The 20,939-nt window shown below is 53.1% G+C and overlaps 1 protein-coding gene across 1 annotated transcript in view; it reads left to right on the forward strand.

The window, feature by feature from the left end:
* ADCY1 (adenylate cyclase 1) overlaps window positions 1–20,177 on the forward strand; it is a 98,083-nt gene extending 77,906 nt beyond the window's left edge. Inside the window, exons 11-20 of the mRNA XM_074367761.1 lie at window positions 224–308; window positions 5,055–5,144; window positions 5,647–5,903; window positions 6,189–6,315; window positions 6,905–7,021; window positions 7,974–8,120; window positions 8,732–8,830; window positions 12,651–12,765; window positions 14,779–14,903; window positions 19,703–20,177. Coding sequence (XP_074223862.1) covers window positions 224–308; window positions 5,055–5,144; window positions 5,647–5,903; window positions 6,189–6,315; window positions 6,905–7,021; window positions 7,974–8,120; window positions 8,732–8,830; window positions 12,651–12,765; window positions 14,779–14,903; window positions 19,703–20,041 — 1,501 coding nt within the window. The 3' untranslated portion in view covers window positions 20,042–20,177. The remainder of the gene's footprint in view (window positions 1–223; window positions 309–5,054; window positions 5,145–5,646; window positions 5,904–6,188; window positions 6,316–6,904; window positions 7,022–7,973; window positions 8,121–8,731; window positions 8,831–12,650; window positions 12,766–14,778; window positions 14,904–19,702) is intronic.
* The last annotated feature ends 762 nt before the right edge of the window (window positions 20,178–20,939 follow it).

Here is a 20,939-nt window from a genome sequence, read left to right on the forward strand (position 1 = left end):
TCCCAGGGCTAGAGGGACCCTGGGGTGGCGGGGAACTTAGAGGGGACACAGGAAGGGCTCCTCTGCTAGAAAAGGACCAGCACGGGCAGCTCCCCAGAGACCACTGCTGCTTCCCCAGGTCTGGGACCCGGGTGGGGCAGGGGAGGAAGGGCGCGGTTCCAGGCATCCTCTGGGCACCTGTCACCTGGCCCAGCCTGCAGGGACTGTGTGTCATCTGTCCTAGGAGTGTGGCCGTCCTGCTCCTGCTGGTGTTTTGCATCTGCTTCCTGGTGTCCTGTGTCCTGTACCTGCACATCACCCGGGTCCAGGTACGTGCACGGTGTGTCCTGTACCTGCTCCTCACCTGATCCAGGTACACGCGTGTGTGTGTGATGTACCTGCACGTTACCTGGTCCAGATGCACGTGTGTGTGTCTTGTACCTGCCTGTCACCTGCACAGGTAAGTGCACGGCCTCTGCATGCCCTCTTAGCAGGACAGGTGGAGGCAGTTTGTCCCTCACCTTCTGGCAGGTGAAAAGACTTGTCCATGTGGGAGAAACTCACTGGGCCCCATCCTGTGTGGGTGCTGTTTGGAGTTCTGGGAGCGTGCCCCGTAGACACATGGGGTGGGTGTGGATGGTGATTGAATAAATGAACACAAGGGGTGACACTGTTCCCTCCAAAGGAGGGTCCTGTGCCCTGTCGTGTGATCGTGTCATAGACTGGGGCCTCCACACTCTCGAAGATTCTTCCTTGGCTTTGGAGCCAGGGTTGAGCTTGTGGCCCCGTGCCGCCCGAGGCTCCCAGGAGAGGGCTCTGTTCTGAACCTTCTTTTTCAAAAGTCCCATTTCCCCCCTAGACCCCAAGCTGTCATGTTTGAGAGACCCTGGGTTATCTTTGTACAATTCTTGAAAACAACTACTTTGTGAGAAGATTGAATCTAGGTGTATTTATTAAAATTCTTTATTATTCATGGGTACCTTCTTGATTTAGGTTGAGACAAAAAAAAAAAAAATGCTATTTGAATAAACAGCCACAATCCTAGCTCTTTGATTTCATAGATGGAGTGGCATCTGATTGGGTCAAGTGAAATTTCCCACTTCACATAAGATGGCTTTATTCAGCTAATTTCAAGTGAAAGCATCGCAAATAGATGCTGGTTTCTAAGTCCTGTCACACTCGTCCCCAGTGTTGGGGACCTGTGTGCCTGGTGGACAAGCAGCTCTCCTGGTGGAGGGGGCCCAGGCTCCGCCAGCCCCTTTCTTTCTGAATGTCCACTCACCCCTCCTCGCCCTCCCTCGTCGGCCTGAGCATTTTTTCTAAGTGTGATTTTGACCCAGCACGGCAGCAGGTCCCCCTCCCGGCTGCGGGTCAGGAAGCAGCTTGGGCGGAGCGCACGGTCCTGACGGCAGGCGGCTTCAGTTCACCCAGCCAGCATGTGTCTGTTCAGGGGCGACCCACGTGCTCACACTCTCCCCTCCTGAGGCCCTGGACATGACAGCAGGGCTCTGAGTTCACCATGGGGCTTGTGCAGAAGACTGGGGCCAGGAGACAGGGGGGGCATGGTCGGCAGGATCCGGCTGGGGAGGATGGGGGCCGGCAGGTGGGACAGAACTGTCCAGCAGAGGCCCAGCGCGTACCGAGGAAGGGAGATGCCAGTGGGCACAGCTGTGCACGCGGCTCAGTTGGGACCCATTGCAGCCACACATCCCCAAGAAGGCTTGGGAGTCAGCAGAGGGCTTTCCTCCATGACATGGAAGTGGCCACAGCCAGGGCATCAGGGCCGGTGTGGCAGCTCTGGGACCACCTCGGCCCTTCACCCACCCCACTGGCTCCCTCGTCACTAGGGGCTGCCAGCTCTATGGCCTTCGTGTCTTTGTCTGTGAAAGGGATGGGAATTGGAGCTGATATTCGCGAAGTCCTGGGAGCAGGGCCTGGGACGCCATAGGCGCAACTGAACGTTCTTAGAACAAGAGGAGAAGCTGGTGAAGCAAAGGGGCGGGATCCCTGTCTGTCCTGGAGGCCAGGATGCCGTGACCAGAGGAGGCGCTCCACAGGGCTCAGAGTGGAGGGCGGGAGAGAGGTGGCTGGAGAGTCACGGTGAGGGCTGGAAAGGGGCAGAGCTGGACCGACCAGGTGTGCGGATCCAGCTGAGGCTGCGTGGCCTGCCGTGGGCGTTTCTGCAGTGGTGCTGGCCCTGGGTGGCGATGTGGTGGGACCAGGGCCGAGCAGGCGGGGCGGGGGGAGGAGGAGCAGTGAGGAGGGCGCCAGAGGGGTGCACACTGGACCAGTCACTGGGCACCTGCAGTTTCAGGTGCACTTTGCTCTCTGGGGCTCCAGGCCTCTCTGGTTCCTGGGGACACGAGGGTGATGTGACTTGGAAGGAGGCCGTTGTGCCTTAGACAGCAACCCCCCTCATCTTTCTCACCCAGGCGTGGTGCTGATGGTCATATTTCAGCCTCATTTTTCCATCCACTGTCCCAGTCACCCCTTTGTGGTCTTCTGAGCACAGGCAGAGGGGCTCCATCAGGAGGTGAGAGTCCTCACATGAGCTTCCTCCACTCTCTGGGTTACCAAGACCAAACTCGTTTTGCTCGCCGCATGACAGGCCAGTAAATCGGGAGACGAGGTGTTGGGGCAAGAAGTAGTGACTGTATTTAGAAAACCGGCTGACTTGAGAAGATGGCAAACTAATGTCCTGGAGAACCATCTTCTCCAAGTCACAATACAGGCTCCTTTTATACTAAAAAGGAGATGGGGTGTGGTTGGTTGTTGCAGACTTCTTGGTGCAGGAATTCTGTTCTTGGAATTCTTTGTTCTTGCAGCTGTCCACGTGGGTCAGGTCATGGTGTCCCTGTAAAACCTCTAACAAAACAAATGTTATTTTCTATTCTGCAACTTGTCATCTCTAAGTACAAAAGTATTAATATCTTTAAAGGTCAGAGCTCAGAGAACAGGCTCTCCTGTCTATTTCAGGCTAAAGGCAACATTGTTTTACAAAAGGTGCGGAGCTAGCAAGACTGAGCCTAGAAAACAGGGTACAGGGTTAAAGCGAAAGAAACAGATCTAATACGAAGTCAAATTTGTTCTTTTCTGTTACACCTGCTGCCCTGGGAGGGCTGGCCTCCAGGGAGGAAGAGCGCCCCCAGCCCAGCCCACCCTAGACCCTGAGAACCCTGCAGTGGGTGGGGAAGGCAAGGAGGAGGTTTGCAGCTCTGGTGAGATAAACTAGACATGGTTGATGAATGGACAGTGAGTAGAAAGTTAGAAAACCTCTAGGTTTTCCCTCTTTGGGAAGAGAGAGGGAGCCCCAGCAGAGGGCAGCGACCCCAGAGACAAACCCAAGAGCTCCTGCCAGCCCCTGCAAATGCCCAGTCCTGGTCCTCATGTTACATCATTTTCTGCCGCAGCCCCAGTGGCTCCCGCAGTGTGTCTGTGTGGGACTGAGTTCGTTTATTTAGCATAGATTGTCAGTGTTTTTTAAACTTCAGATTGCAACTCACCGGGGGCTGTGAAATCTTTTGTGTGTGTGTGTGTGTGAGTTGTAAACAAAAGAAACAGAACAAGAATGAATGAAAATGTCGGTCTATCGATTGTCATCAGGGTTTTCTGGAACTCTTTGAGTTGTGTGTGTCTGTGCAACTGTGATTTACAACATGGTTCTTAGTTTGTCGCCTGGTTGGAAGCCTTTGAATGCCCCGCTCCCCCCGCAGTGGGAGTACGTGGTCCAGGGAGCCGGGCCACGCCTCCTCCTGGCCCCTAACACACGGCAGGAGCCCTGAGAATAAGCCAGGAGCACGGCCGGCTGAGTGGAGAAGGATGTGGTTGTGTAGTTGTCCCCTTTGCCTAGACTGTTTAAACTCCGCAGCCACAGGGCTGAGGCACGGTGGGGTCATCACTCAGCGGCCACCCTGCCTCCCACGACCATTTGGTGCAGCTGCGGTGCTCCTGTGTCGTGTCCCGGTCACGGCATGCTCCGCGGCTTCTCTCCCTGCAGAGCACAGGCTCTCGCTCCACATTTGCCCTGCATCCTCCTGCCTTGTGACCTCGTCCCGCTGTTGGGGTCCTTTGTGAAATTCAGCTCCGGCTGTGAACTGCCTCTGGCCGTGGGGTCCGGGACACCCAGCCTGGCCATTGCTACACAGTCACTTTCTGAGACAGTGACAGCGAGCTTTGAGGATGGTCCAACAGCTAACACCCCACTGGGCCGCCTTTGATTAATCGTGGGTCCCGTTCTAGGGGCATTTTCCATTGTTCATGTCGGATCAGCTGTCTTTTTTTGGTGTTAACGACAAATTAGTTCTCGTGCTATTGTTTGGTCTGTGTGTGTATCTGTCTCAGCTCAATGTGAGCTGAGCAACCCGCTCTGTGTCCTGGTCTGTAGAGCGAGTGAGGTTGGCTGGTGGTGTCCGGGCCCCGGTTCCTCACCTGTAGATCAGGGATCGTAATGAACCCGACTTCACGGGGTGGGAGGGTTAGAGGGGTAACCACACGCACGGCCCAGGGCACCCTCGCTGGTCCATGCTTTCTGCACGGTCCCGTGGTCTCTATTTTTGTTTTCATTTCTAGTTTCAGAAGTGTGATTCTAAGATCTTCTGACTATCCTTGAAATCATTTGTCGAATATTATAAAAATGTGTTTAAATAGGCTTAACAAAAATTGTATAAAGCCTGTGTAAAGAAAATGATAAAACTTAAAGCATGTAAGAGAAGAAACAAATAAAGGGAAATTCTCACCATCTCTGATATAGAAGGATGCAGTATTATAAAAATGTCAAGTTAATCTATTCAGTGAATTTCAGTGCCAGTCAGTGTCACAGGGTAGAGCAGATGGTGGGAAGTGTTGCGCTTTTGAATTTAAAGATGTCGCCTTTCAGTTTTTTAATTTTGGCAACTTTTTCACCTGGGAGATTAATTATATGAAAACAGCCAGGAAACGTGTGTGGAAGATGAATTATGGGTGAGGATCTTGCCGCGTTCAGATGGTTCTGGACGTTCTGTACTGTGAATTATCTGCTGTGGCCACAAACGACTTTGTAAAACAGGTTGTGTTTTCAACAGTATTTTATCTTTCAGTGTTTTCCAGGATGCCTGACGATCCAGATCCGCACCGTCTTGTGTATCTTCATAGTCATCTTAATCTACTCTGTGGCCCAAGGATGTGTGGTGAGCCTGTCTGCGGGGGCTGGGCATGGAGAGAGCCGTGAGGTGCAGGGATGAGGGGCATCTGCAGGAGCCGCACTGGAGGGCCCGTCCCTAGGATGGGGAGGGAAACAAGGGGGTCAGAGATGGGCCTGGGGTGCCCCAGGAAGCCAGGGCGAGGGGGACATCACCCAGTGGAGGAAACGTGATCGGCCCTTCGTAGTGTGCCTAGGACAGAAGCTGGGCAGAGAAATAAGAAGGAGAGGGTGGTGGGGAGAACAGGATGGAGCTGAGTGGTTTAGAAGGATGGTAGGGGTCTCGTGCCCCCCAGCCCAGATCCTGGGGCTCCCCTTCTAGTAGTGAGGAGCCTCAAAGGGCCGGAACTGGGTGGGAGTGTCCGAGGCCCTGCTGATGGCACTTGGGGAGTGGGTCAGAGCCAGAGGCTGGAGAGAGCGGGGGAGGAGGGGGTGCTGTGTGCCCTGAGTGGGGCCCTCTCCACACTCCTGGCCCCTCCATCCCCCTCCAGGTGGGCTGCCTGCCCTGGGCCTGGAGCTCCAGCCCCAACGGGTCCCTGATGATCCTGTCATCTGGGGGCCGGGCCCCAGTGCTGCCTGCCCTGCCCTGCGAGTCTGCACCCCATGCCCTGCTGTGCGGCCTCGTGGGCACCCTCCCGCTGGCCATATTCCTGCGGGTCTCCTCCTTGCTCAAAATGATCCTGCTCGGCGTGCTCACCACATCCTACATCCTGGTCCTGGAGCTCAGCGGGTACACAAAGGCCGTTGGGTAGGTACGCTGCTCCTGCCAGAGCCCATGGGCGGGCATCTCAAATACCTGCCTGTGATGCCCCGTGTTCCAATTTGCTGACTAGAAGCTCGTTACTGCCAGGGTTTCTCCCTTTCTTCACTTGGGTGCCAGTTCCAGCAAGTCCTTGGGGTTTCCCCATGAGATGTGGCTCTCAGCCCGGGTCAGTCCCAGGCACCTCTGGGGGTGTCACGTCTGAGGGGCCCTCTTTGGACGGGTCCTATGTTCTTGGCACTGACGTGGGTTTTCCTTCTTCTCTTTCACAAGGGGCGGCAGCATCTCCGGGCGCAGCTTCGAGCCGATCATGGCCATCCTGCTGTTCTCCTGTGCGCTGGCCCTGCACGCCCGGCAGGTGGATGTCAAGCTGCGGCTGGACTACCTCTGGGCCGCGCAGGCAAGAGGAGCCCCTCTGCTTCCTTGGGGGTCGGCAAGGGAGTCCCTTGGGAGGGGTGTCACATGGGGGCTCCCGGCTAGACGCCAGCAGCCATGTGGGTGGTGTTAGGTGTAAGGACCACTGCAGGGGGGTCTTGCAGTGGGGGAGAGAGACGAGGCTCCACCCTAATACAGCAAGGGCAGGTGGGCTTGTATAGCCAAGGGGCAGAGTGGGGGCAGTGGATGCAAAGTTACTAAGAGGAGAGATCAGAGGTGAGGGGTTTCTAAGCTGATCTAACAAGATTCATGCTGAGGACAGGCCAAGGTGATCAGACATCACCTGAGAAGGGAAGGAGATGAGGAACCCAATCAGATGTGTAGGGTGATCGGATGTCAGGGATGAGGTGTCTGGTTGAGCTGGCTCAGCAGGGTTCTTGCTAAAACTGGACGATGTGGAAGTGAACAGGGATGCCCCAAAGTCAGGGCCCAGTTGGGAAGAGGGTTCAGAGTCTGGTCCAGGAGAGAATCTTGTCAGGTGGCGGGTTGTTGAGCGAGTGAAGGAAACATGGATGAGCAGGTGAGTGACTAATGGAGGATCCCGCCCTCCCCAGGCGGAGGAGGAGCGGGACGACATGGAGAGGGTGAAGCTGGACAACAAGAGGATCCTCTTCAACCTCCTGCCGGCCCACGTCGCCCAGCACTTCCTCATGTCCAACCCCCGGAACATGGTGAGCGTGCGGCCTGCGTGGCAGCTGCTTCCCGGGCACTGAGACCCAGCAGGGTGCTCCTCCCAGCCGAGCTGGTCTGGTGGGGGTTGCAGCTGGAGGTCCGACCCAGAGGGACCCTCCTCCAGCCTAAAGTCGCAGAGGGTGGCCATTTCCAAGCCCTCAGCTGCACTGAGGATGGGAGGCCCCCTGCCCACCCCCAAGGGTAGGGCAGAGGCTGGGCCATCAGGAGGCCCCTGGGTTGTGGGATTGACAGATGACCAGAACTGGTGTGTCCTCCCCTTTGATCCTGAAAGAGAGAGTAACATTCACCAGCCCCACAAGGCAGGAGATCGGGTTTCAGGAAACCACACTCAAGGGGAAAAGTGCTGTTTCAAGGCCTTTATGTTCTGAGTGGCGCCCCCTCCTGGCTGAGTTTGTGTGGACTGCCTGGCCCTGCCCATCTGGCTGCAGGGCCGGTGGTTCATTCCCTCCTCCGTGTTCAGCGCAGTCAGGGGCCATGACCTAGAGGTGAAGCTCTAAAACCACCCCAGCAGCACAGCGCAGGGCTTAGAAAAGCTGGCTCAAAAATAAAGAGGCTCAGGTTGGCTTTTTAGGTCCTAAAGGCACAAACACCAAGACTCAGCTTGACCAGCTTTGGCCTGAAATAGCTCCCGGGCTCATCTCTCATCCTGCTGGGCCTGGGGCTGTCCAGAGCGGTTTGTTTTCCCAGAACAGTGTGTCCCTCCCTGGTGCCTCCTCCCCTCCTCGCAGGGGGCTCTGCTCCCACCTGTGAGCTGAACGACCTCGCGGTGTCCTGGGCGCTCCGAGCCCCCTCCTTGTGCGGTGTGGGGTCCCAGCACATCCTGGCAGCCCAGGCAGGGGTTCCTGGTGGGGCCTGTCCCCAGCACCAGCGCTGAAAGCTGCTCTGGTCCCGGCTTCGGCGCTGGTGGCTGACCCGACCTTTGACCCCCAGGACCTGTACTACCAGTCGTACTCGCAGGTGGGGGTCATGTTCGCCTCCATCCCCAACTTCAACGACTTCTACATCGAGCTGGACGGCAACAACATGGGGGTAGAGTGTCTGCGCCTCCTGAACGAGATAATCGCCGACTTTGATGAGGTAAGGGCCGCCCCACTGCCCCGACTCCCTGGGGCCTGAGGGCGCCTGGGTGCCCAGCCCCCAACAGTTCTGAAGTGTAGCATGTTCTCTGCAGATGCACATACACTTTGTCTCCTTGGGAATCCCAACGGACTTTGACCGTTGAGGAAGGGGCTTTGCCTTAGGTTGGGGAGGATGGGTTCTGGGCTAGGAGGCGGGGTGCTGGTACCTGTACCCTACCTTGTAAGTGCTGGGCTCAGGTGGGTGGCCTCACTTACAGGGTGGGCGGATGGGAATCTCTGCAGCCTCCACCCTGGGTCCCATGTCTGTGCCAGATCTTCCCTCGCTGGGGGCCCGCCCTCCTGGGTGGTTGTGATCTCAGCTCCTGAAAGACAGTGTGTTCTGTATGCTTCCCCCGGCTCCTCTTTTAAATGCCTTTGCAGGAGCCCCTGAGGCCTGTGTTTCTTAGTTTTTCAGTTCAGCCCCAGAACTTGTCTCATAGCCACATGAAGAAGACACGTTGCTTTCCATCACGTGCCCATCCGCTCCGCAGTTGCTCCTGGTGGCTATACACTGCCGTGACTTGTCTAAAATGTTATGTAACATTTAACAGTTTTGTGTTTCAAACAAAGCTCATGGACAAAGACTTTTACAAGGACCTGGAGAAGATCAAGACCATTGGGAGTACCTACATGGCTGCTGTGGGGCTGGCGCCCACAGCCGGGACCAAGGTGAGTGCCTGCCCGCTGTCCAGGTGTGCCCTGCTCAGAGACTAGGTCCCAGTTCTGCCCCAAACTGCCCAGGGACCATGGACAGAGTCCCCACTGTGGGCTTTGGTTTGCCCTTTGCATTGGATTAGGGCAGCAGCCTGCAGGCTGTCTTGTCAGTGACCAGCTCTCTCTAGACACGACCTCCTGTGGAAAGTCAACAGAGGGAAGGCCCGTCATAGGGACTTCCTCCAGCCCTGCCCCCTCCCCACCAGCACCCTACCACCACCACTGTGGCAGCCTGGCACCACTGAATGTTCCCTTTTCCTGATGCAGGATTGTGAATAAAGTCCTCAGGTTGCTCCTATAAAAGAGGCAGAAAAAGAAAGGAAGATGTTAAAAAAAAATAAAAATAAAAGTGCGATGGCTAGAAAGCAGTTGTACATACAGTAGATACTAATCTAATTGTATCAATAATCACCTTAAATGTGAATGGTCTAAATATACCAATTAAAGAACAGAAACTGACCAAGTGGCTAAAAAACAAGATCCAACTAGATTTTCTGCAAGAAACACACTTTAAATATAAAAACACATACACATTAAAAATAAAAGGATGTAAACAACCCAAATGTCCATCAACAGATGACTGGATAAAGATGTGGTGGTACATATATATGATGGAACACTACTCAGCCATGAAAAAGAATAAAATAATGCCATTTGCAACAATATGGATGGACCTGAAGATTGTCATTCTAAATGAAGTGGGCTGGAAAGAGAAAGAAAAATGCCATATGACTTCATTTATATGAGGAATCTAAAAACTAATAATAATAATGACACAAATGAACTAACTATTATTTTGATGTCTTGAATATGTGTCAGCACATCTGACTGTCCTTTATGATTGGATTACCACATTCTGTTGATTCTTATTTTGTAGTTGGCTTTTTTCCTTTGATAACTGTGTAAGTTTAAAAGGCTAAAGATCTAATCTGTTCTTAGAAACAGTAATTAGTACATATACGTAATCTAAAAAAAGTCCAGTATACTGTATATATGTATTCACATGCAATATAATGTGTATGTGCAGTCAAACTATAGTAATTCTACCTAATAAAACTGAAAAAAAAGAAATAAAGAACAGAATCTTAAAAAAAAAAGGATGTAGAAATAAATACAATGGCAGCACTATTAAAAACTCAAGTAGCTATCTTAATTTCAGACAAAGCAAGCTTCAGATCAAGGAAAACGATCAGGGATGAAGAGGGTCATTACATAGTGAAAAACGAGTCAATTCTCCAAGAAGACACAACAATCTTCAATATTTATACACTTAACAACAGGGGGCCAAAACTGATAGATCCGCATGGAGAAATAGATGAATCCACTATTACAGTTGGAGAATTTAGTGCCACACTATCAGTAATTGGTAGATCCAGTCGGGTGGAAATCTGTAGAGATAGTTGAACTGAACAGCGTTGTCAGTCACCTGGATGTAATTGACATCTATCGACTACTTCATTCAACAACCGCAGAATACGCTGCTTTTGAAGCTCACATGAAACATTTACCAAGATAGACCACACTCTGGGCCATAAAACTCAGTTTAACAAATTCAAAAGAATTGTAATCATATAAAGTATATTCTCACACCAGAATGGAGTTAAAGTAGAAATCTATTTCTAGGAGATAATTGGAAAATTCCAAAATATTTGGAGATGGAGCCATACACTTCTAAATGACAAATGGGACAAAGAAGAAATCTCAAGAGAAGTTGAAAAATAATTTGAAATTAATGAAATTGAAAATATAACTTATGAAAATTTATGGGATGCAGAAAAGGCAGTATTTAGAGAGAAATTTCTATTATTGAATTCATATATTAGAAAAGAAAACCAATCCAAAATCAATAGTTTTAATTTCCCCCTTAGAAAACTAGAGAAAGAAGAATCATCTAACCTCAAGCAAGAAGAAGAGAAGAAATAATAAAAGTCAGAGCACAAATCAATGAAATTAAAGACAAGAAAACAATCAAGAGAATTGACAAAACCAAAAATTTGGCTCTTTGAGAAGATCAAAAAAATTGATAATCTCTAGCCATGCCAACCAAGAAAAAAGGGAGAAGACACAAATATTAGAAATTAAAGAGGGGCCATTTCCACTGGACCAACGGATATTAAAAAGATATTAACATATATTGTGAACAACTCTATGGTGCTGCACTGGAGGTCCTAACTAGTAGTCCAATAAGGGAAGGACAGTAAATAGAAGATTTGTGAATTGCAAAAGTAGGAATGGAGCCATCATTCTCAACTAAAAATATTTAAACTGCTAAAATTTTTAAGTGAGTTTACCAAACTTGCTGGATATAAAATTAACATATGAATTTCTGTTTTATCTCTGTATATTAGCTGTAGACAATTAGAAAATCAAACATTTTAAAAGTTACTATTTCCAATTAATCTTTACAACTATATGCCCACAAGTTTGATAAATGAGGAGAAACGGACCAATTTTTTGAAAGACACAATCTCCCAAAACTCACCTGAGAAGAAACCGATAATCTGGGTGGGGAATATGTCTATTAAATACATTGAATCAATAATTAATAACTTTCCAAAACAGAAGGTGCTGGGCATAGATGGGTTTCCTGGTGGATTCTGTGAAACATTTAAGGAAGAAATCATCCCAGTTCCCTACAATCTCTTCCAGGATATAGAAGTAGAAGAAATACTTTCTAACTCATTCTGTGAGTCCAGCATTAGCATGATATTGAACCAGATAAAGAAATTACAAAAAGGAAAATTATGGGCCAGTATTTCTTTTGAACACAGATGCATAAATTCTCAACAAATATTAGCCAGTTGAATCCAGCAAGGTTCGAAAAGAACTATACACCACAAACGAGTTGTTGAATTTATTCCAGATAGGCAAGGCTGGCTCAACATGTCAAAATTAATAAAATTCACCTTATCAACAGGATAAAGAAGAGAAATCACATTAATGGATGCAGAAAAATTATTTGACAGCCTAGAACACTCATTCCTGATTTAAAGAAAAATTTTTCATCAAACTACATATAGAAGGAAATTTCCTCAACTTGATAAAAAACACCTACCAAAAAAACCCTGTAGCTTAACCACATGCATAATGATGAGAAATGCCTTCCCCCTGAGGAAAGGAGCATGGCAAGCAAGCCCTTCTCACCACTCCTATTTGACATTCATGCTGGAAGTCCTAACTAGTGCAGTAAGGCAAGAAAAGGAAATAAAGGTACATAGACGGAAGGAAGGAAGGGATAAAACTCTCTTTGTTCCTAGATAACGTGAATGTTTATGTAGAAAATAAAAAAGAATCAACAAAATATCTGCAGTAAGCAATTACAGCAAGGTTGCAAAATGCAAAGTTAATAGACAAAAGTCAATTACTTGCTTATATACCAGCAATGAACAAGTGGAATTTAAAAATACAGTACCGTTTATATTAGCACTCCCTCCCTCAAAATTAAATATTAGGTACAAACTTTTAAAGATATATGTAGTATGTCTATGAGGAAAACTGTAAAACTCGGATGAAAAAAATCAAAGGTCTAAATAAGCAGAAAGATAGTCAGTGTTTCTGCGTAGAAAGACATCATTAAGACATCAGTGATTCCCAACTTGACCTGTAGATGTAACTCAAGCAGCCCGGCTGCTGCACTGCTGATGTGGAGATCAAATCCCTGAGCTCGTCAGGGGTAAAGGCTGCGCCCCTCCCCGACAGATCGCTGGCCAAGTGTCCCTGCTGCCTCTGCCCTTGCACCCCTTGAACGTAATAACCCGTGTCTGCTCACATCCAGGCGAAGAAGTGCATCTCCTCCCACCTCAGCACGTTGGCAGATTTTGCCATCGAGATGTTCGACGTCCTGGATGAGATCAACTACCAGTCTTACAATGACTTTGTGCTCCGTGTCGGTACGTGGCTGCAGGCCGTCCCATCCCGGGGGCCAGCACACCCTTCCCGCACCCGCCCCAGGAGCTGGTGGCCATGGCCCTGCCCTAGGAGGTCATTGGTCCAGGCTCCCTTGTCTCAGGAAGGAGGGTGGAGCCACCCAGATGAGTGAGTGGGACTCAGGGACAGCTGGGTGTGCCTCAGAGCTGGGTATCAGTGACTTAGGACCTGGAAGAGTTATTGTCCAGCTCACAAAACACATGAGAAATGTAGATTGTCTTAGAGGCTTTCAGATACACCTCTGAGTCCACACTTAGCTGGGGGAAGATGCCCCATTTCCCTGTCAGCAGGCCCAGAACACTGGGGCCGCGGCTGTGCGGAGCCCAGCTGTGCAGACTCAAGCCGGGTCCCTTGTCCTCCTGGGGTCACTTCCCTCACATGTGCGTGAGGAGGGGGACCATCGGAGCTCTAAGTTCCTTTCTAGCTTTTATAAATCTATAGGGTTTTGTTTTTCACTCTTAAATTCAGCTTTTTTCCAGGAAGAAAATAATTTCCCACAAAAATTCTTGCTAGTCAAGAATATAGTTAAAGTAGAGATTTATGATTTTTTTTAAAAAAATCTTTCTGTCTTAACTATTTTAGGTTTTTCAATTTATTTTTCAGTGGGGGAGGTAATTAGGTTTATTTATTTACTTTTTTAACAGGGGTGCTGGGGATTGAACCCAGGATCTCTTGCATGCTAAGCACACACTCTTCCACTGAGCTATACCCTCCTCCCTACAGATTTATGGTTTCTTTCTCTTTTTCCTTTCTCTCTCTCTCTCTCTTTCCTGCTAGTCACGATATAGTTAGTTGAACTGGACATTTCTGGCTGTTTTACAATTCACACATCTAGTGGCCTTAAGAGCAGGACTGAGCGCTGGGTTTGAGTGTGAGGGGGGCGGCAGGTGTCCATCAGAGTGGGTGGAGTTCTGATGCGCTTAAGCTAACTTAGACCTGGTGCCTGGCCTGAGGGACGGGCTGGAGATGGGGGCAGGCCGCCCTCTGCTCACCCCTAGCGGTCAGTTCTCCGGGGCTGCGAGCTCAGATTAATAGATGTACTGGTGTGACAGGGAACAGATCCAAGTGTCCAGCAGGGAAATTCTATTGTTTACTCTCCCACTGAGAACCCACCAGCCAGTGCCCTCTGTGCCTGGATGGCTGGTCACATGAGGCTGGATCCTGGCTCCATCTCGTTCACGTGGACTGGGGCATCCGGGGTGGTAGAGGGTGGCTCTCTGTGTCCCACTTGCCATCTGGGAAGTGGGCCCTTTGGGGCTCTTCCTCGAGGTCCCACATCCACCTGGCCCAAGGCTGAGCACTCCCAGCTCACACCGTCCAGTTCTGCCCGCTTCTCCCACATTCTCCCACGGATGCCAGCACTGCCTGCCCAGGCTTTGGGGAATCGACTAGGCCAGTATCTGAAGTGTTATTAACATACTTGGCTGAGCTCAGAAAAATCGATGCCCAAGGACAGAATCAGAAGATACAACCTGGTGTTGGCCCAGACACAGCTGGGGCACCCGGGCCAGTGTCACTCCGCAGGCCGGGTGGACCCCGAATCACATAAAGAGAAGGGGGCCTCCGCTCTCCTTCAGAGCATCCTGAAATACTTCGTTCTGGGCCCCACTCCCGAAGGAGCCGAGGGATCCCACCCAGGGAAACAGTCTGGAGCTGCTGTCCTTTCTGAAAGAGGGAGCTGCTGTTGGGGGGACACACACTGTGGCTCTACAGACTGAAAGGTCAGCCTGCTTAGCAGCAGGACTCGGCCTGAGGATGCTGTTCCAGGAAGTGGGACTTTTTCTGGGGATCAGGACTGCTTCCTGGCAGTGTGGGGTGCCAGCAGGGGCTGGGAGCAGCCGCTCAGTGATGCTGTGGGGTCCCTGATTTAGGGAGGGTGGTTGCACTTGGTGACCCCAGGAATCCATGACCTCACAAGGGCCAGCTCCTCCCCTCCAAAGTCTCCCCACTAACACCACACCGGGACTGTTTTCCAGGCATCAACGTTGGCCCCGTGGTGGCCGGAGTAATTGGAGCTCGCAGGCCCCAGTATGACATCTGGGGAAACACAGTCAATGTGGCCAGTCGGATGGACAGCACCGGGGTCCAGGGCAGGATCCAGGTCAGTGCATTCAGAGTTCCCAAGGTACAGGTGCCCATTCCTGCAGGCGGGAGAGGCAAGGGTCAGGCGTGGGCCAGCCACCCAGCTCTGCAGCCTGCATCCTCCCTTCCTCGTCTGCCTCTTCTGGGTGGGGACACAATGCTGCATGAAGGTACGCTGATGGGGGCTCATTGTGTCTGCGGCCTTGGGGGTTGATCCCTTTGTGGCCATGCGGAGAGTCAGGGTGGTGAGTGACCAGGACAGCTGGGGACAGTGAGTGATGGCTCCTTAGAAGGGAAGGGGCTTCCTCGCCGTTTGAAGGGCAGAGTGCTGTGGGGCCACCTGACCTGGGATGAGACCCTGGTGCTGTGACCCCAGCGGGGAGCCATCTGAAGGTTTCGAGGACAGTGGACCCTGCTTTCATGGGTAGGTGGGAGTGTGGATCCACTCTCTGAATTTCCTTTAGAACAAGCAAGTGTGAGTCAGCTGGAGCCTGGACGCTGCAGGCCTCTGGGAGCCTCAGAGGGAAGGAGCCTGTCCCCTGGGTGTGGCTGTGGCTGTGGCTGTTCTCTGGGGACCCCGGGGGACAGGGCAGAGAGTGCAGCACTTGACAAGCAGGGCTGCTGCCTTCCTGCTGTGGCCTGGCCTTGGGGCGGTGACAGAGAATTGTTCGCTCAATGGCTGTCACCACGTTGCAGCCAGTTAGCGCTGGTCTTTTTGCTGTATCACAGAGTCGCACTTGGTCCTCTGCAGACCCTGTGAGATGTGCATTCATCCCGGGTTTTGACAAAGACACTGGGGTGCAGCCCCCTGCAGGATGTGGTTCCAGTGAGAAGGTTGCGAGCCTGGGGCTCTCCCACCTTGTGCCTGTACGATTCCGGTGGCCCCACCTGGCATTCGCTGGGCACTAACTCTTGGTCAGGTACCTTGGTGGGTCCCTTGGATCCATCAGCTTGAACGACCAGCAGACCAAAATCCTTATGGCGCTCTCTTGCTGCTCAGAACGTAGGTGGGATCTCCGTGCAGCATCTGTGGTTCTTTTTTTTAAGCTTCCCTTAAGGTGGTGAAACACACATAACATAAAATTGACCATCTTGGGCAGTTTTAAGTGCCCGGCTCGGTAGTGCTAAGGGCACGCACATTGTCGTATGGCTGTCGATCCCAGGTCACTGTGTTCCTTCCCTAACAGGATCTTTCACCCTCGTTCCTTGCAGCCTTCCCTAAGAGCTGGTCATGTCCCAGGGCAGACCTGGCGGGAGCCCCACCCACTCTCCAGCCTGGCTATGTCCAGAGCCAGCGTCACGTTTCTAAGTTTCAGGAGTCAGATTGAGTCGGCCACTCCTCTGCTCAGAACCGCCCCTGTTCCCTCAGCCTCTTTTGAGGGCTGTTTGCCATCACGTGGCCTCCCCCACACCATCCAGCCTCCCCCAGCTGCTGCCTGGCGATGTCCGCGTCTGGGCTCCCACAGGGCAGTGCTGCGGCTTGGCTCCGCGGTCCCTCTGCATGGACCTCCCGGGAAGGCCTGCATCAAGCAAGATTTTTGCAGACCAGGCCCCTCGTCTTCCTCCATTTGGCTTGAGTGTCAGCACCCATGCACTTGGGACAGGGCAGGACAAGAGCGGGGCTCTGCTGACATTTGTCAGCCTGGGTGAGACCAGCAGTCCCTGCCCCCGGCCTGGCCACGTGACCGCCCTCTTCGCTGACGGCGCTTTCGGCCCATCGGGCTCCTGCCCGCTGTTTTAAGGGAGAAACACTTATGCTCCCCTGTTGTGTGGTTCTTTTAGGGGTTCATGGTCATGGTCCAGGAGAGAGCCCCTTCCCTGTGCTGGCCCACATTAAACCTTTGCTTCTTCCCTTGAAGAAGGGAGTGAGAGACTGGGATTTTAATGTTAAAGGTTTGTAAAGAGGCATCTTACTTTTTCCTTAAAATAATGTCAATTAGACATCGCCTGCTGGAATTCTCATTCCTCAGCCCTCTGGTGGAAGCTTTTTTCTTCTGTGTCAAAAATCCAAAAAAGGAGACTCCCTCCCACCCGTGTCTCCTCTCCCAGGAGAGGCAGGCGAGGGTTCTGTGCAGACTGAAGTCCCAGGGACATCTCGGGGCCCCGTTTTCCAAGCAGTAAGGCAGCCAAGGGAAGGCTGACCACAACGATGCCCAGATTCCACCTGGGCTGTCCGCTTGGGGACCGAACAGATGCTTCCCTGGAAATGCCTCCAGGGGGCCCAGCACTTGTTCTCAGGCAGAGTGAGGTCGATGTGGCTGTGGGGTGGGTCCTCCCCTGCCGGCCGGGCCTCACAGGGAACTCTAGGGAGCGTTCCCAGCTCGACTCTGCCTTGACACAGGGACCCTCACGCAGATGGCTAAGAATCGGACATTCTGGGGGATGCCTTCGTGGCCTCTTGAGGCCCTTGTGTCTCTGAGCTCCTGACCTAGGCACTCGCCAGGACCCACCCCGGTAACAGCACGCACTGTCCTGATTCACAGCCTGGGACTTCCTGGCTGGACTCTCAAGGCTGAGGGGCGTACAGGGGCAGCTTGCAGCCCGGAAGGTCCCCCTGGCCCGTCCCCACCTGCTGTCAGACCTCGGCTTTGCTGTGTGTGGCGGTGGGTCATCCTCACCTCCAGCATTTCTTTGCACGATGTTTTGGATTTTTTATTACCTTTCTTCATAAAACAAGTGGAAACAGTAAAAGGAGAAGCTCAGGGTCAGGATCAGACTCAGAGGTTTTGTCGGCGTGTCAGTGTGTATCTTGGGGTTCAAGCAGGACTTTGGGGTCTCCAGAGCACAGGTCTCTAAACAGATGAATTGTGGGTTCAGTTGTGAAAGGAAAGAGCAAAACGGAGCCTTTGATCATGATCCATTTTTCCACCTTGCGTCTTAGAGGCCTCATCTGAGTGGTGACCTCGGTGTCTCCCCTGGTAACCAGCCAGTTTCTGGCTGAGTTCCATGAAGAACTTCAGGGTGCGCTGAGCGAGCCCTGCGGGGGACCTGAGTGAGGCTCTCACCGTCGTGTGGCTTTAGACCGGGGCCTTTGGGGCCACCCGCCAGCCAGCGCCCTGGGGAGTTTAAGCGCTCCCCCCTTTCTCTTGACCATCTGAGTCTCCGTGACTGTGATAGCCACCGTCAGGCTGACCAAGTTACTCTTCTTGTCAGCGGACAGCATCCTTCTCATTTACCAGGTGTGGGAGGGACCACCTGACCAGCTCCCAAGGCTGAGAGATGGAGCCCATCTGGCGAGGGTCCAGGCCTCAGGCGTCCACCTCCCCTTCCCTGTCTGGGTGGGTGGATGGCGGCATCCGGTTCCTCCCCAGGGCACTTTCTGCAGACGCCAGGCAGCCCCCAGCCCCTCCGTGCCAGCACCAGCCAGGGCCTCGCTGAGGAGCAGCTGCAGAAATTGGCAGAGGTCGTTAATTAAGGGCACTGGTAGCGCCCTGGGCCGCCTCCTATAGGTCGAGCAGACGCAGTTCCACCCCCTCCTGTCTACACTGGATCAGCCAGTTTTGTTTGTTTCTCCCCAGGGGCTTTTAGAGTCATCGACGGATTTCACTGTCCAGGGAGCTGGGCAGCTTCTGATTTTCTGTGGTCATGTGTGATTTCTGTGCTTCCCTGGATAAACAGTTTTCTGCAGGCCTTGGTTGCCCGCCTACGTTCCTTCCTTCCTTCCTTCCTTCCTTCCTTCCTTCCTTCCTTCCTTCCTTCCTTCCTTCCTTCTTTCATTCAACAAGCACTTATGAATACGGAGCCCTGGTAAGACGTGATGAGATAGACCAGACCCCTTGTGTGGGGCACTCACTGTCCAGAGAGGGAGTTGACGCTGTGCATGCCAGAAGCAGGCCGATGGTTAGTGAGCGCGAGGGCCACGCGGGAGAAAGGCCAGGTTCCAGCCCATCGGGCAGGGGAGAGAGCAGTCCTCTGCCCAGCTCTGCCAGGGACTGACACCCTGGGGACCTGAGACCCTGGGCCCTGGATGGGCTGAGTCATTTTAACTAAAGATCCCAGAGATGACATGGGGTGGGGGAGGCTGGGGGGGGTTTCAGAGCAGCACCCGGGGGGATCAGGAGGGAGGTGGTCTCCTCCTTCAGTGTAAGGCGAGGAGGAACCAAGTTACTATGTCCTCTTCTGCTTAAAGAACCTTATTAGAAAGTGCTTTTTCCTCTATCTTTTTTTTTAACTTTGTGAGGCAGGAATTCTAGCTAGCATTGTGTGGGAACCCAAGAATTGAGGGAGTTAAGTCATGTCCCGTTGTCACTAGGGGAATGTGCCTACTGCCCTGTCTGTGCTGGTGGCTCCACTTTTGGGCCCACAGAAGCCCCAGGAGCCTGGGCACCCCACCTGGGTCCTGAGGGCTCTGTGCCGGCCACAGGGATACGAGCCTGGTGCTGGCCCCTTCCTGCCAGTCCCCGACCCTCGAAGTTGTCCGAGGTTACTGCAGGTGCCGAGAGCCCTGCAGAGAGCCGGGCCTGCTCCTGTCTGTCCACAGCTGGAGCTCGATGTCTGCACATCTGGCTGGAGCTTGGGGTGACCACGGAACTCACACTCTGTCCCCTTCCAGCCCACCCATCATCCATGGGGAACACTATCCTCGCCTGCTTGTCTGGGGCCGGTTAGGCCCCTCTTGAGTCCCCTGCTCTCTTTGTGGGATCACGTCCTTCTCACAGAGTGAGCAGAGTCACCACAGGAGGAGCAGAGGACCCAGCTCCCAGGCTGGGCTAGGGAGGCCAGGGGCTGAGTGATCAGGGTGGGCCGTGCAGGTGGAGGAGGGACCCCTCTGTGGGTTCCCCACTGACCAAGAGTGATGCCCGCATGTCTCTGCTGCAGGTGACCGAGGAAGTTCACCGGCTGCTGCGGCGGGGCACGTACCGCTTCGTGTGCCGAGGCAAAGTCAGCGTCAAGGGCAAGGGCGAGATGCTGACATACTTCCTGGAAGGCAGGACCGACGGAAACGGCTCCCAAACCAGGTCCATGAACTCAGAGCGGAAAATGTGTCTTTATGGAAGAGGTGGCTTCCAGAGCAGACTGGCCACGGCCCACCCCCCAGTGCCCCCTGCGGCCAGCCTCTCAGTCAGAGCCGGGATGGGGGCTCTGCAGGGCTCGGGGTTCACCCCCTGTCCCCCAGGTCAGCACTTGCCCCCTGGAGCAGCTGGGAAGGAGGCTTAGTGGAGCCCAGACGGGCTACTGGGGACACAGGGCACAAATGCTCGGGGCTTCAGGGGCCTCAGGCTCCTGCAGGGACCAGCCCGGGCAGCAGAGCAGGGCCAGGGGCCAGCGGCCAGGCTGGAGAAGAGTTACTGTCCAGGCATGGCCCCAAGCAGCTGGGCAGCGACTCCAGTGAGGGGACAGCCCTGGCCGCACGGACGCCAAGGCTTTCCCGGCGGCTGCCTGTTCCATCCTCTCCTTGGTGCCAGAGGGAGGTTGGCCGGGTCAGTTTCGGGCCTCGGGACCTTCAGAACATCCACCAGGGCTGCAGGCTGTGGGGAGAGCCCTGGAGGTCTGACTGGCAGGTTGACAGGGGGACCCACCTTGAGTGTGCCCCGAGACGGGTCAGCATCAGTCCAGCTGTGTCCCTGGGGGCGGCTCCAGCCCTGGGCAGCGGCCTGCAGAGCCCAGAGTGGGAGTCAGGGCTCTCTCAGCTGGGCCAGAGCTGGACAGACCTAGACGGACGGCTTGGGGAGAATTGAGAAGCCCTGTACCACCGCACGGAGGGTGGTGCCCTCTGGCTTTCTTCAAGGTTGGTTTTTCACTAAGAGCCAGACTCGGGTCTCCTGGAATTCTTGGGGGCCCTGCAGCCACATCTCTGTACGGTGACCAGCACACTTCCTGCTCCGCCTGTGCGTTCTCCACCTGCCCCTCCTGAGCGTATCGGCTCCCGTCAAATCCGGACATTCCCTTTTCTGCCCACGTCACTGTGTTTGTTCAAAGGAGAGAAGGTGGTCGGTGTCATTTCTTACCTCTCTGCAGTGGCGTCTTGGGTTTCTGTTTGCTGAACGACAGCGCGAGACTGTTGATTTTGAAAACGAGTGAACCTCATGACCATGGGAAATCTTCCTGGATGGAA

The sequence above is a fragment of the Camelus bactrianus genome, chromosome 7 (assembly GCF_048773025.1).
Source record: "Camelus bactrianus isolate YW-2024 breed Bactrian camel chromosome 7, ASM4877302v1, whole genome shotgun sequence".
Lineage (NCBI taxonomy): Eukaryota > Metazoa > Chordata > Mammalia > Artiodactyla > Camelidae > Camelus > Camelus bactrianus.